The following is a 15,789-nucleotide window of genomic DNA, read 5'->3' as shown; positions in this document are numbered from 1 at the left end:
ACCTCCCCCGCCCGCCCGCCTGCGTGTTACGTGCCTCCCGCCCCGCCCGCCCCAGGTCCGCCCAGCCAATGAAGCGCGGCGGCGGCGCGCAGGGCCCGGGGTGTTGTCCGCGCCTCGCCCGCCCGTTGGCTGAGCTCTGCGCCCCGCCCGAGCCCGGCCGGCAGGTCCGAGGGGCGGGACACGCCGCCCGAGGTGAGGGACCACGGGCGGTGCGCGGACGACAGCAAGGGCGTGCGCCCGGCGAGGAGTCGCGCGCTGAGCCGCCGCCGCCGCCGCCGCCGCCAGACCCCAGCCTGCGCGGTGCTCCGTGCCAGGAGGCGGCGGCCAGGCCGAGTCCCGGCCAAGCAGGGCAGGGGGAGCCCTCGACGGCGACCAGCCCGGCGAGGGGCCAGAGAAAGAGGACAAGGAGGAAGGGCGGCCTCACCGAGGACCCGGCAATGGCGCTCGACTTTCTGGCTGGATGCGCTGGGGGTAAGGAGGCGGGCGGGTCCTGCCCGGCGCGTGCGGGGGCCGGGAACGCCGGGCCGCCGGGGCGAGGCGTCCGGGCTGGGAGGCCAGCGCACCTGCGAGCTCTCGGCCCAGTGGCTTACCCTGGGGCTGGGGATTCCTCGTCTGTAAAATGCGTTAGCAGTGCTCTTGTCTCACGGGATTCTCGTGGGCGTGAATTGACGACAAGCCGGGAGGGCGCCTAGCGCGCTGTCCGCGAGGGCAGGTGTCTTTTAAGTCCTTCAGGGCACGTTCGGACGAGAGGTCTGGCGCTCCGGGACAGTACCGTGGCTGCCAGGGGACTGCCAGAAAGATGCCCCACCGCCCTCCTCGCCCGAGGCCTGCGGACGGCGAGGCCCCGAGCCCATTTGCCTCTCCCCCTCCCCCAGCCCGCGCCCACCTGGAGCAGGGTCCCCTCCCTCGACCCAAAAAGTTTGAAGCTGGCTCCACCCCCTCTCCCGTAGCCGTGTGGGTGGGGCCGGGGCCGCTGGACGACGCCCTAGAGAGATGGTCTGAAAGGCGCCGGCAAGACCCCAGGCACCGAGTCGCGCTTTGGCGCCCCGCCCCCTTCCTACGTGGTTCTGTTGGGGGTGAGACTCCACCCGGCTGGCAGAGTGGGCCTGACACGCCGCGCGAGCGAGGCCTTGGTCTCACGCGTGCGTGTCACCGGCGTGGGGCACCGTCACCGAAGCCGGGGCGCGGCGCTGGGGTCCTGTGTCCCCGGGAGGACCTGAGTCGGTGTGCCGTACGGGCTCTGCTGTGGCCTGACCGTTGGGCGTCGGGCTCTGCACTTGCCTCTTTGGCCTTTAGTTTCTCTGCTTTTACTTGTAGAGTTAATGTATTCAACAGGTATTCACTGGGAGCCAGGTTTAGCCCTCAGGAATTCAGCAGAGTGGACAGAAGTGGCAGGGCTCTGCCTCACGGGGAGAGGGCTGGCTGGGTGTCCCCAGGCCCCGTCCAGTCTCTGACATCAGGTGCTTCTCTTCTCCAGCACCTGCCCCTGTTGGCTTTAATAGAGCTCTCAGCTACCTGCCAGCCGTGGGCACCCTGGAGGAAGAGGAGCGTCTAGTATTTAAACCAGTGCGGTGCTATCTTCCTGTGCTGCACGAGAGGAGGCTGGTGGAGAAGGGGGTGTGCCCAGGAAGTGTCCCAGACGGTTACCCAGTCAGGCCTCCAGGCCCCAGAGCCTTCAGTAATTTGGGGAGCATTTCTCCCAAGCCCAGGGTGCCAGAGGAGACAGGAGGGGTTGGCCTCTGTGGACCCAGCTCTCAATTCCCCCCATCCCCATTCCACTCTCTGCTCTTCCCATCCCACTCGAGGGACCTCCCCTAGTGTCCTGCCACCAGGCCGCCGGCTCCTCCTGGGCCCCAGACCCTTCTCTACCCACCCCCAATGGTGGCTCAGTCCCAGGGCCAACACCGCTTTCCAGCCCCTTTCCGCTGGGCGGAGTGTGTGTTCTTTCCCTAGACGGGCAGGATTCCTTCTGTATTCACGCAGGCGTTCTGGGATCCACGGGGATTGGGGTGGGAACACTCATCCTAAGGCCAGGCCCATCCCCCCAGACACACTTGTTAAGTCACTCTGGGCTCTTGCTCACCCAGGACCCTGCCTGGAATGCCTTCTGCCCATCCTCACCACGCCCACCTGGGAGAGATCCTGTCCAGGCCCCAGCACCCTGGAGAGCTGTAGGTACTCCACGGCCCCCGAACCGACTGCCCTACCTGGATCCAGGTGGAAGCCTGGGGCTGGTGGTGCCCACCTACTCCCGCACTGTGTGAGCGGAGACGGGAGAGGGTAGAAGAGACCCTCTCCTGGTATACATGACCCAGGAGAAACCTAGGCCCTCAGAAGTGGAGAGAGGCTGCCATGCTCTTCCCTTCCCCCAGCCTCACGGGCGCTAGGGGCCGGCCCACAGGACAGTGACCTGACTGTGTCCCAGGCCTGCCTTCCGGGCCCCTGGCACGGCCTGGCCAGAGCAGAGGGGCCGCCCAGGAACTTTGCGCAGGCGGCGCCCCTACCTTGGGGCCTGGCCCCCAGAGGTTGCCTGGCTCCTTGGGGTTTGAGCTCCTCAAGGCCTGGAGGTTCAGGGCAGATGAAGGCTGCCTTTCCGCAGCTGGGGTGCCTCTTGATTCAGATTCCCCGGAGGAAGGACAGTACATCATCTCTGATTGGCTGGGTGTGGGCCATGTGTTCAACTTCGCCTTCCGGGAGGTGCGGGTGGGACCTTGATTGACAGCTTCCCCGAAGTCTCCCGGGGTGGAAGGGTCCCAATGCCCACCTGCACTCCTCCACCGCGGGTCAGTTCCTGGTCTGACCTTGGGCTCTGAATGGGGGTCCCCTTGCCCCAGGCATGGATGGGAGGAGAGAAATTCAACCATAGGCAGTGGGACCCTGCATATGGGGGACAGGTCAGTCATCCTGTTGTCCCTTCCCACCACTTCCTCTGCCAGGCGCCTCCAGGGCAGTGGTCCCGCCTCCTGCCCTTGAGGGTCATGGGATGGGGGTTGCCCCTAAAAGGCCAGCTTAACGTAAGGCAGTGGGCACCGGCTTTGGAGTTGGGAGACACGGTCCACTTTGGCTGCTGTGATGTAGGCCCCTCTCAGGGAGATGGCCCTCAGGCTTCCTGGCTCTCAGGGTGACTGGGAGGTTAAAAGGATAAGGATTTGGGGGACTGGGGGCCCTGAGGGAGGCAGGCCCATAGCCAACTCTTGTTTCTGTGGATGGAGATGTTTGGGGTGAGGGGGGCCAGCCCCTCGCCTGAGGGCACTCAAATCAAGGGAGAAAATGGGAATGCAGCTGCCTGCTCTCGGAGCCCTTGGTGGGATGAGGGGCGCCTCTCCCACCCCAGAGACTGATGAAGGCTGTTGCTGGCACCTGGGCAAGTCTGGGACCAGAGGCGGGGGGCATCCGCCCACAGGAAGGGGACCCCCCGCCCCAGCTGGGCCTGGCTGCAGGGGCACGGCTGGAGAGAGAAGGAAGGCCGGGCAACACACCTCAGGCGGTGTTAGGTTTCCAGAGCCCGAGGAGATCCAGTTACAGCCCACGAAAGGAGGTTCTAGAACTAGGATTTTCAAATTCAGAAAATTCAAAACATGCAATGAAAAAGAAGGTAGATCTCAAGTGATAAAAACAAAGTGTGTCTCGAAGACCAGAAACACAGAGGTGGAAGTCTCGAGGGGAAAGACAGGCTTGGGGTGTCTTTTCACCCACCTGTGAATGTTAGGGGTTTCAGAGGGAGAAAAAGGTCTGGAGATGATGAATATGATGAATAGATAATAGTGGAAATTTTCTCTGATCAGGAAAAGGCTGGTCTGCGCTGGGGGAACTCTAGGCTGGGTTCCTTTAAAGAAAAAAGACACACCCTTGGTGTCTCCTGGTGACATTCCCAAAATCTACAGATAAAAATCTCAGTGGCTTCTTCATAGAATAAATAAATTATTGACAAAGGAGAACAGACAAGCTGGCTTCTTCATAGAAGAAATAAATTATTGACAAAGGAGAACAGACACGCTGACAACAGATTTCTCATCTGCAGCACTGGAAACCAGAAGATTCTGGGACATTGCCGCCCTTAATGGCCTGGGCCCGGAATCCTCACCGGAGCACAGGACTGTTTTGCCCTAATGGCGTTAAAGAAACAGATTTTGCAGATGAGCAGGAGTTCAGAGGGCGTGTCTCCCGTGTGTTACAACTGAGGGCCATAGTCAAGAAAGGCTCCAACGATCGGAGTAGAGACCCCAAGATGGCGGGAGAGGTGCCGAGAAGGAATAGCCCTGAGTCTCGTGGGGTTTGTAGGTGAAGATCAGTAGAAGCTGGCAGGGTGGGAACCCTCTTGGGGGTAGGGTGGGGCAGGAGAGGGCAGAGAGAGCCTCCTACTCTCACCCCATGGCGGGGACGGTTCTTACCCTGTTTCTACATAAGCGTTATGAGTGTTCAAAAGCAGAAGTAACTCTTAGCTGGAACTTACAAATTAACAAGCAGAAAGGGGATAAATAGTAGTTTGCCTGAACCAGCAAAAATGTGGAAAGGAAAGGAAGTACTTAGATCATGCCCATAAAATAAGACGGAATCATGTCAGATCTCTTGTCTTGGCAAAATCTGAGACTGCTGCAGGCCGGAGTAGAAACCAAAACCCAGCTGTAAATTGTTTGTGGAACAACTAAAACAAAGCAGTAAGACAAGGTTGAAAATTAGGAACTGGACAAAACTATACCAGACACACCTGACCAAAAACAAAGCAGGATTGGCGAAGCTAACATCAAACAAAGTGGATTTTAAGGTCCGAAGCATTAAACAAGATGAGGACATTATACAAGGATTAAAAATACAATTTATGGGGGAATTCCCTGGCAGTCCAGTGGTTAAGACTCCATGCTTCCGGTGCAGGGAGCACGGGTTCGATCCCTGGTCAGGGAACTAAGATCCCACATGCTGTGCGGTGCGGCCAAAAAGTAATAATAATAATAGTAATAAATAAATTTTTTAAAAAATACAATTTATGAAGAAGCGTAATAACTCCCGTTGATTTCTGGGCATCCACGAACATGGTAACCAGCTCTGACAGGGAGCTCTGAGTTATTAAGGAGGGTGGCTCCAGGGCCAGAAGGTTTGGGTCCAGATCTCGGCTCCACCACTTACCTAGCTGTGTGGCATGGACATATTACTTTTCTATGCCTCAGTTTCTTCATCTGTAAAACGGGCTAATGGTCCTTTCTTTACATATATAAGAAAGAGAGTTGGTACACGGACAAAACTAAGACCGGTAACCAGAAGGTAGAAACGTTACTGTTTGTTACTCAACAAATGTTAGCCTGTTTAATTGCTATATTTAATTATACATTTAAATATAGCCAAAAAAAAAAGAAGAACTGTAGGATGTACACACGTGAAATTCTAGGGAGGAAAGCATGGGAGTCAGTGCAGCAGTTACCCGACCTCACTGAGCCTCACTTCTTCCATGAAGCAGAGTAACAAGACTGCCCGATTCACAGGGATGTTTGTAACCCACACAGCACGCAGGACTCTCTCAGGTGCTTGTGGGCCATTTGGAGGGGGAGCCTTTGTCCTCTGAGGGGGGCTGGATTCGGACAGGTCCTGGACTGGTACATAACCAAGCATGAACGCCTCAGGTCCTGGGTCAGCACTTCGGGGGCCAGGGGCGGCCCTGGGGAGGTTGGTCCTCACACCTGTACAGGCGAGGAGAGCGATTCCCAGACACCGAGTTCTTTGTGAGCTCGACCAGCTGGTGTAAATGGCAGAGGGAAAATTCACATCTGGGCGAGGGGCCGGCCCCAAGTCCAGAGCCCCTGGAGCCCCCAACCGTGCCAGGTATTTGCAGTGATGTGAGCATCTTAGAAATGGCACGTGCAGCCTCCCAAGGGGGAACTTCTTTTGTCACCTGTGGTGAGCAGCAGGGCGGAGGGAGAGTCACCAGCTTTGAGCTGGACAGGTCCTGGCCTGACCTTGAGGCGGTCACCCTCACTTACCCTCATGCGGAGGATTAAGGGGCTCCTGGGATGTGCCAGGCACGTCCTTGCCAGAACCGTGCCCCACGCTGCGGTTTCCGAGGCACCTGGGTCACACGTCCTCCTTTCTCCCTCCAGGTGTGGCAGGTGTGCTGGTGGGACACCCCTTTGACACGGTCAAGGTGAGTCTCTCGTTGAGGTTTTATTCTGAGGCCCTTGTGGAGGCTCAGACATTGGAGGGAGGCCTGCAGCGTCCTGGTGGCTGGACCCCCCTTTCCGGGCACCACCTCAGGAGCCCTTCCAAGGTCCTCCCACAGGTTCTAGAATGAAGGTAGAGTCAGGATTCTTCTCCCCGCTGCCCAGGTGAGAGGCACTTGTCCACCGGGCCGAGTCGGCCTTTCCTCCCAGGTTTGTCCCTACAGTCTCCCAGCTGGGGCTGAACTTGGAGGTCCATCCTGGGGCTTGGCCAGCTGGGACCGAGGGGCCGAAGGACAGGTTTCCTCCCACCCAGAGCAAGGGACACCCACCCTGTCTTTACGCAGAATTCCTCCAGACAGCTTCCTGAAAAAGTTCAGAGAGAAAATACAGAAATACAGAAAAATCAAACCTTGTCAGCCTTTCCCGTGACCGTGATCTTCACAGAGCGGTGGTGATCAGGGCTGAGAAACTGAGCAGTCGTTTCCCGAGGGCTGGTGTGCACCTGTAGGGTGCTGGTGGCTCCAGAGCATGGCCCCGGGGCTGGCGCCCAGTTCCCCCTCCGCCAGCCCGCACCTTGGCACACCGTCGGGCCCCAGGTTCTCCGACGCCTCAGCGGAGACCAAGGAAGTCCGCATACCCAGTTGGAAATTGCCAAATAAGATTTCCCCCGTTTCTGGGGTTTCTTGGTCCTTCAGCTATAGGCAAGTCAGGACCCTTCCTTGCCGGCTTCCCCTGGGAGCCCGGTGAGCTGCCAGCAGCAGGCACTAGGCCTGACCTGGTGTCCCGCTGTGAACACTGAACCTGGTGTCTCTTCCCAGGGGGGCGAGGGCAGAGCACAGGCAAGGACGGCATCCCTAGGTGGGTTTGAGAGGACTCTCGGTCGCCTCTTTTTTCGGGAACCCAGGTGTTCCTGGGCTGAGAACAGGTCTTGTGAACTAGGGCAGGGATCTTCTCCAGCACAGGCGTGAGGGCCCTGCCTTATGCACTGGCTCTGACTTTAAAAAGGTCTGTCCCGGGAATTCCCTGGTGGTCCAGTGGTTAGGACTCCCCGCTTTCACTGCTGAGGGCCCAGGTTCAATCTCTGGTCGGGGAACTCAGATCCCGCAAGCCACTCAGCGAAGTCCACCCACCCCCCGCAAAAAAAAAAATGTCTGTCCCTGGGCCTTGTGCAGCTCCGGGCCCTCTGCCGGCTGATCTGCCATGGGACTGTGGGCCAGTCACTTTACCTCTGGGCCAGCTGTTCTGACCTGCACAGTGAGGGGTTGGCAAGATTACTGAGGCCTTTGGGCCCGGTGCTCAACAGTGTAGTTTGTGCTGGATGAAATGCTAGTTCCGAAGGGCATGGAATTCCTTCCAAGCCACTCTGAGCGAATCTGGGGAGGAGTTAGAAAGGCCAGGCTTTCTGGCCACTCAGCAGCCCCTGAGCCCTCATACGCGCCTGTGGAGAGTGAGGTGCTGGGGGAGCCTGCCCAGCTGCCCCCCCCGCCCGGAGCCTGCCCACGGGCCAGAGCAGCCCAGGACAGCCAGGCGGGGTCCACGTCATGCTGTGTTTCTGTCGCGTGTTCATGTGTCGTGAATGCCTGTCAGAGCTGCATCCAGCCAGGAAGCGTCTCCGATTCACTTCTTCAGCCCAGCTTTGCAGAGGCCTCTTTGAGTTAGGACTCAGCCAGGCCTGGCCAGGCCTTCTGCAGCTCCCCGCCCCCGGCCCCACAGTCAGGCCCCCCAGGCTGGGGGGCACTTTGCTCTGGCGTCTCGAGCTCCCTCGGATCTCCTAAGCCATGACCCGCACCCCCGGCAGTAATTTGAGCACGGGAACCTCTGCCCCACTGGGTTCCTGCCCCCGGGACATCCCTGTCCCCCCACCTTACCTGGCACCTGGAGGGTGGGCTTTGAGGACATCCATTTGGAACTGTGTTTTTGCCACCGTGGCCCAGCGGCATCACATCTGGGCAAAGCTGTCTTTAAAAAGCCAAGCTTTTGGTGTGCGGGATAGTGTGGCCTTTGTGAGCTTCCACCATGGCGTACCAGGGCCAGGGCCAGAAGGTGCAGAAGGTGATGGTGCAGCCCATCGATCTCATCTTCAGATGCTTGCAAAATAGATCTCGGATTCAGGTGTGACTTTATGAGCAAGTGAATATGCGGATAGAGGGCTGTATCATCGGTTTTGATGAGTATATGAACCTCGTATTAGATGATGCAGAAGAGATTCGTTCTAAAACAAAGTCAAGAAAACAACTGAGTCGGATCACGCTAAAAGGAGATAACATTACTGTGCTTGAAAGTGTCTCCAACCAGAAATGATCAATGAAGTGAGAAATTGTAGAGAAGGCAATGCAGTTTTTTTAGGTGTCCTTTGTTAGAAGTGTAGTTCTAAAGCATTTATTCATATTGTTTTGCTCACCTTTATGTTACTACCAGATGACAATAAATGCTGTGGGATTGTTTTTATTAAAATATTTACATTGTTTCCTTCTAAAAAAAAAAAAAAAGCCAAGCTTTTTATTCTGAAGGGGGAGAAAACCCACCCCCAGCAATCACCACTGACACTCTTGTCCCATCCATGGGCTCAGATACTATTAAATTGTGCTGATGCTAGAGACACTCATTTGGTTTGATTTAATGCTATATCACCAATGGCCTTTTTTTTTTTTTTTTACTGACTGTTTTCCATTATAAAAGTTTAAGCATTCTCAGTCAAAGAAAATTGGGAAATGTGATTTTTTTTTAATGTCTTTTAATCATCGGCTACATACACGTTTTTTTGGTCGGCTTTCTATTACAAAAGTAATGTAGGTCATAAAAAATGTTCACCATAACAGAGATATATAAACTAAAAAGAAAACAGAAACAAAAACAAAAAACAACAGTCCTTAATGTAACCTTTCCCCCAAACCTTGTTAATGATTTCTACCAAAAAACAGACATGTACCCAGGCCCATATATATTGCTTGCTTCTGGCAAAGGTGGGATTTACTTCATAGCTCTGCGGTGGTTATTTTAATTGAAGTGTCACACACGGAGAAATGTGCACACGCGCTCCGTGTACGAATCTATGAATCACCGTGAAGCACACACCTGGGAGAAGAAACGAGGCCGGTCCCCCCGAAGCCCCCCTCCTCTCCTAACACCTCCGTCCTCCCCTTTTCCAGGCGGCCACCATCCTAACTTCTCATCCGTGGTCTGTTTTACCTCTTCTTGAACCTCATGAACTTGGACCTGGGCTCCGGAACGCGTGCAGGGACGCCCGTGTTCCATGTCTGTCCACGCTGTCTTATGGCCGCGACATTGGCAGTTTGTGCCTCCAGGTCTTTGGATCTGAAATCTGAGTCCAAAGTTTGGTTTTCCTCTGTTGCACCCAGAACCGCAGCCGCTGTCCACAGACACACCACCTTCACACATGTTTCTGTGGGAAGGCCATTTTCTGTCCTGTGTGACACTGACCAGGGACACCAAGTCCGAGCCCTCTTTCACCAGGGAACAGCCGGCCCGGGCAGGGGAGGGGGTGGGGAGGCTGGGGGCTGGCCTCGGGGGTCCCTGCCTGGATGTGATGTTGAAATTTTGTGTTGCTTTAACCGCCTTTACTTTCTGAGCTAGGGGCTGTCTCCATCCATAGCAAAATGTAACTTTGTTGTAGATGAGCGTAAGCCTCACCCCGGAGAGCGCTAGTAAGTACAGACCAGGTGAACCCAACGCTTCTCTTCTCTGTCGTCCCCCCTCGCCCCCCCCAATCAGACCCTGGGCCTGGACCCCACCCCACCACGCCCCTCCCCACCCCCCATCTCCCAGAGTTCCCTCCCCAGCTAGGGACAGGGAGGGTGTGAGGTGAGCTTGGGCCCAGCCCAGATCCTGGGGTGGGAGCCCTGGGGGCTGGCTGAGAAAAATCAGGCCCCTCTGGATCAGGGAGTCTTCATGTGGGGTCTCCCAGCCCTGTCGGGGAGCTGGGAGCCTCTGGGGCTTGTGTGCGAATGACCACTTTTCCCGGGGTGGGCCCGTCAGTCCTCAAATGAGATCCTGTCAAGACTTAAAAGACTCCGCCGGGGTGTCTGAAAGTCCAACCCACGGAGGGAACAGCTCCGTTTCACATCATGTCTGCTGACACAGCCCTCTGGGTGCCAGTGTCGGGGGACCACAGGAGGAAGAGACAGTCCCCCAGAGACCCCAGAACATTGAAGGGAAAATGAAGAGCCTCCCATCACAGAAACAACCTGAGACAGAGCTCGTGGTGTTAATATGTTCTCCAAGTTTATCGAGTGGTGGTGCTTTTCTCCTCTGAGCTGGCAGCCAGGGCAGGGAGGGGTGCTGGGGTGAACGTCGCAGGGTGCCCTCGGTGGTCAGCTGCCTCTCAGAGCAGTGGCTGCCAGCTGTTGGTTGAGGTCCTCATGTGCCGAGATGGTATTCTTTTTTTCCTTACAAAACATTTCCTGTAAGTGCATTCGCCAGCACCCCTACCCCACCCTGGCCCCGACCAACACAGCCACTCATGTCCCTGGAGTGGACAGCCTTGACCGAGTTGCAAAACATCTCTGAGCCTCAGTCTTCCCACCTTTGAAATGGGAGTGACCAAACCCACTTCGGCCAGTGATTATGCCTGTAATGGTGATAATCTCTGAGTCAGAGCTGGAGACCAGCTCCCGGAATGGGACCTAACCTAGCTCACCCCGACCCGCGTGACACGGATTTGGAGTTCAGGAAATGTGCTCCTGCTCCGCACTGTGGGGCCCGCGTATCAAGGACAGAGATAAGCTCTCGGTCAACAAAGAACGCTTTCACAGTGAGGTTCTGGCCCGCTGGGCTCCAAGGGCAGCACAGCCTGATCCCCCAGGCCCCAGAGTTGCTGACACGGTTCCCAAGGAGGCTGTCAGCTGGTCTCCTGCCACTGCTTTACTAACTCATGACCACTGCCCTCACCGGGGGACACTGGCAGAAACCAAGCAGAAGGCCCACGAGGCCCGAGGCTCCTCACTTTTAGTGCCCATTGCGCGCTGCCAGCCCCTGATGAAGGGAGCGTGTGGTGGGATGTTAGATCCTGAGCCCCTTTGGCATCGGCCACGATTTGCTACCGGGAGGGTGGGGAGGTCTCGAGAGATGTCTCCTGCCCCACTGTCAGTACATGGTGCAGAGATGGTGAAGCAGGGGTCTTGAGGACCCCTGCCCCTCTGCAGCTAGCTGTCTCCGTGACTGCCCACTGATAGCCTTCCCTAAAGAGGCACAGACGCACAGCCCTGCCCCACCCTGGAACTCCTAAAGCCACAGAAAGCTCCTTGGCTCCCTGCCTTCTGGGTCTGGCCTTGGGCCTCCTGGAGAGAGCCTCCCCGGGTGTCCTGAGTGCTGGCCCCGGGGAGCTGGGTGATCTGGCTCCACTAGCCCGCCTTTCACTGGGCCCCTCCTTCCAGGTGCGGCTCCAGGTCCAGAGCACGGAGAAGCCCCAGTACCGAGGGACCTTGCACTGCTTCCAGGCCATCATCAAGCAGGAAAGCGTGAGTGGCCTGGGGCCGGTGGGGGTGTGGTGGGGAACCAGCCTCTGGGATGCTGCCGTCCCCAGACCACAGAGCTGGAAAAAGAGGCTTCGGGGCAACTCTTGGGCAAATCCAGGCTTTGCGAATGGCAGGGTGCAAGTGCCCAGGCCTCTCAGATTGAGGGCTTCGGTTCTATTAAAATTCTGCTTGATCCTCGTGTACCGCTAGGGTGGGCCGGGGCAGCCGCCAGCTGCATGGAGGGCCCCTGGAGAGGTGGGCTTGGGCAACCCCGGACTCCAAGCGGGAGCGCCCCTGACGCGTCTCTGTGCGCCCCGCAGGTGCTGGGCCTGTACCGCGGCCTGGGCTCGCCCCTCCTGGGGCTCACCTTCATCAACGCGCTGGTGTTCGGCGTGCAGGGCAACACCCTCCGGGCCCTGGGCCGGGACTCGCCGCTGAACCAGTTTCTGGCGGGCGCGGCGGCGGGCGCCATCCAGTGCGTCATCTGCTGCCCCATGGAGCTGGCCAAGACGCGGCTGCAGCTGCAAGAGGCGGGGCCGGCCCGCACGTACCGCGGCCCCGTGGACTGCCTGGCGCAGGTCTACCGGCGGGAGGGCCTGCGCGGCGTCAACCGGGGCATGGTGTCCACGCTGCTGCGCGAGACCCCCAGCTTCGGCGTCTACTTCCTCACCTATGACGTGCTGACGCGCGCGCTGGGCTGCGAGCCGGGCGACCGCCTGCTGGTGCCCAAGCTGCTGCTGGCGGGCGGCACGTCGGGCATCGCGTCCTGGCTCTCCACCTACCCCTTGGACGTGGTCAAGTCGCGGCTGCAGGCTGACGGGCTGCGGGGCGCCCCACGCTACCGGGGCATCGTCGACTGCGTGCGCCAGAGCTACCACGCTGAGGGCTGGCGCGTCTTCACGCGCGGGCTGGCCTCCACGCTGCTGCGCGCCTTCCCCGTCAACGCCGCCACCTTCGCCACCGTCACCGTGGTGCTCAGCTACGCGCGCGGCGAGGAGGCCCGGCCCGAGGGCGACGCCGTGCCCGCCGCTCCGGCGGGGCCCGCCTTGGCCCAGCCCTCCAGCCTGTGACGCCCGGGCCCCCGGCACCCGAGGGCCCGAGCTCTCCCAGGGCCGCTTTTCCAAAACGCAGCCTAGACATAAATTGGGCCCCCGGCACCGACCACCCTGCACCGGACGCCCAGACCCCGTGGGCTGTGACTCCATCAGACCTGGGTTGAATTCCACGCCTCAGCTGGGTGACCCTGGCCACAAATTTGACATCCTCGGTTTTCTCCTCTGTGAAATGGGGATCCTCATACCCACGTTGTACAGTCCGGAAGCTCAGAAATGATGCCCCTGCGGCGCCCAGCCTGGCACTGTTACTTGGAGTCTTCCAGAAACCCAGCCAACACTCCAGCCCTTTCCTGGGATCCCAGCCACACCGCCATGGGGTCTCTGATGACCCACCCGTGAGCTTGCCAGCGACTCGCTAACGCTGCAAATCCTCCACCTGGCAGAGCTCTCGGGACACTTCTTCACCTGTCCAGTCTGTGTTAGGGACAGAGAGGCAGCTCAGGGGCTTCTGGTGTCATAGAACTGAATCCTCTGCAAGGCTGGGAATACTCCTACTCCTGACGCTCCCACTGGAGGGTAATCTGGGGGACCACTAAGAAACCATGAGACCTTCTGGAAGCTCCGTGTTGGCCTAGGGGCTGGGGTGGGGGAGCGGGCACAGGTCAGTGGGAGGGGCGATCTCAACAGTTAAATACAGCCATGGCAAGGAGAAGTCTTTGCACCCTCTGGGCTTCAGGCTGCCCATCTGTAAAATGGGGACGTGGGTCAGCGGATGTCTGGGGCTCTGGCCCACTACCAACGGCCGGGAACCAACACCAGGGTTCCCCAGGAAATGGTGTCTTTCCCAGGCAATCTCAATGCTTCGTGTCCCTGTGAATCCTCGCAGGGCCTGTGAGTGGGCACAGGTACCGCCAGCTTGGGCCCCTCCAGGCCGAAGGGCATCTGAGCCCGCGCTCCCGGGGCTGTCACTAGAAGCAGGGCTGTGGTGTGAGCTCAGGGCAGCTGGGCGCATCCGGTACATCATGGCCGTGAGAATGGGCGGGGAGGAGGATTCTTTTGCACAAGCTGGAGGTGACTGTGGCCTCCTTTGCCCCGAGTGGCGCTCAGCCTCTTGGGCAAAGTGATCAGCTCTCCCAGGAGGCAGGCTGTGCTCAAGGAAGGACAGGACTCCCACCTTGTACATGTGGCATCATTGTTGTACAGAAACCGCCAAGGGAATAAAGTGTTCTGTGTTTTTTTAAGACGATGGGGCTTTGTGTATCATAGAGGAAGAGGTCTCAGTCCCACCCCGACACTGGAGTCAGAGGGGCCAGCATGGTGGTGGTCTGCATGACCTGGGCCAGCTACGGGGTACCTCCAGACCCTCGGTTTCCTCATCTACAAAATGGGGCTAACGGAGGCGTGAGGATTAAGGGAGTATAGCTCACAAACATGCTGAGCACGGTCTCAGCCAGGAAGCAAGCGCTTCTCCATGTCTCTTGTGACCCGGTGATGGGAGGCCTGGTCCCCGCCCATCCTCCAGCTGGGCAGGGCAGGCGACGTGTGCTAGGAGCTCTCTGGAAGTACTGAGGTGGGCGGGCTCAGGGGACACTAGCTGAGGCCAGACTCGGCCTCCCGGAGGAGGGGAGGTCTGAGTGGAGCTCTGAAGGGCGAATGGACCTGTCCCTCTGAGGTTAGACCTAGCCCAACCTAAGTGGTCCGAGAGGGCTTCCTGGAGGAAGCCTTGCTTGCCAAAGGAGTGTCTTCATGTCTGCTCACCCCCACTTCTGCCCAGCCTCCTGCAGTCAATCCTGGACACGCTGAGTCTCCACAGCTACCAGCCTGGACTCTCCTTCCAACTGCTGAGCCAGAAGCCCCCACCCGCCTGCAGAGGAGGGCAGGAGAGAGGGCCCAGCTTCCACTCCAGGAGGGGCTCAGCTCTCCTGTGCCTTCACAGCCCGTTGAATCCCCAGCATCAGCCTGTGACGTCAGGCTTGTCTGCAGCTTCCAGGGACAGGAGGGCGGGAAGGGGCTGGTGACCCCGGGCAGGGTGTCCTCAGACACGTCACAGGCTCTGTTAACCCAGCGGTGTTCCCCCTGACCCCCAGGTCCCAGGCAGCAGCTCCTTCCCCAGTGAGGTTCCTCTGGCCTCTCTCTCACTTCTCTTTCCTCTGAAAGAAACCAGGCAATTGCTAAAGCCCAGGGTCCCCCACTCCTGCCCATGCTGCGTTGGTTAAACGTTACCAAAAACTCAGGCGGGAGGAGGGGTTGGAAGAGGTGTAGGGTTTGTATGGATTTTTTGACATTTTATTTTCTCCCTGATTTGAATTTTTACTTGTTTTATTTGCAATGAATACTATATTAACATGGTACAAAGTAAAAAATGCAAACGGAACCCAGGCTATGCTGCGAAGAGAAAAACTGGGTCCCCGCCTCCTGGCAGCCGTGCACCCCTCCCGGCTCCTGGAGGACCTCCCGGCGCGTCCCAGGCGAGTCCCAGCACGCGGGAACATCCACACTCCCGCAAAGCACGGCCCAGGTACTGACCGTTCTGTTCTTTGCTTTTTTCAGTTGACAATTATCTTGGAGATTGTAGCAGTTTCCCAGGGCTGCCATAACAACGGCCCACAGATTGTGTGGCTAAAACAACAGACATTTATTCTCTTAAGTTCTGGAGGCCAGAAGTGTGAAATTCAGGTGTCAACAGTGTTGCTTCCTTCTGGAGGTTCTGAGGGAGAATCTTTCCTGGCCTCTTCCAGCACCTGGTGGCCAGCAATCCTTGGCTTGTAAGCACATTGCTCCAGTGTCTGCCTCCATCTTCATGTGCCCTTTTCCCCTGTGGGTCTCCGTCTTCTCTCCCCAGCCCCACCCCGGAACCGCGCGCCTTGCAGGATCTTAATTCCCCAACCAGGGATTGAATGCGGGCCCCCAGCAGTGAAAGCGGGCATCCTAACCACTGGACGGCCAGGGAATTCCCTGTCTTCTCTTTTTATAAGGACACCAGGCGTTGGCTTAAGGGCCCACCTAACTCCTGGATGACCTAACTAATAACACCTGCAAAGACCGTTTCCAAATAAGGTCACATTCACAGGCACCTGGGGTGAGGACCTCAACATGTCTGTTCAGGGGACT

General features: G+C 58.0%; 1 protein-coding gene and 1 pseudogene across 1 annotated transcript; both read left to right on the top strand.

Annotated features, from left to right (window-relative positions):
- The first annotated feature begins 68 nt into the window (after nt 1-68).
- Nucleotides 69-13,919, top strand: SLC25A29 (solute carrier family 25 member 29). Its single transcript, XM_059914992.1, has 4 exons — nt 69-471; nt 6,090-6,133; nt 11,543-11,626; nt 11,944-13,919. The coding sequence occupies exons 1-4, from the start codon at nt 69-71 to the stop codon at nt 12,691-12,693; spliced, it is 1,281 nt and encodes a 426-aa protein (XP_059770975.1). The 3' UTR covers nt 12,694-13,919.
- LOC132359987 (small nuclear ribonucleoprotein E-like) lies at nt 417-9,698 on the top strand (annotated as a pseudogene).
- Nucleotides 13,920-15,789: the final 1,870 nt, after the last annotated feature.

This window comes from Balaenoptera ricei, chromosome 2 (assembly GCF_028023285.1).
Source record: "Balaenoptera ricei isolate mBalRic1 chromosome 2, mBalRic1.hap2, whole genome shotgun sequence".
NCBI lineage: Eukaryota > Metazoa > Chordata > Mammalia > Artiodactyla > Balaenopteridae > Balaenoptera > Balaenoptera ricei.
The sequence above is the reverse complement of the archived record's forward strand: the minus strand, read 5'-3'. Positions and strand labels throughout refer to the sequence as shown.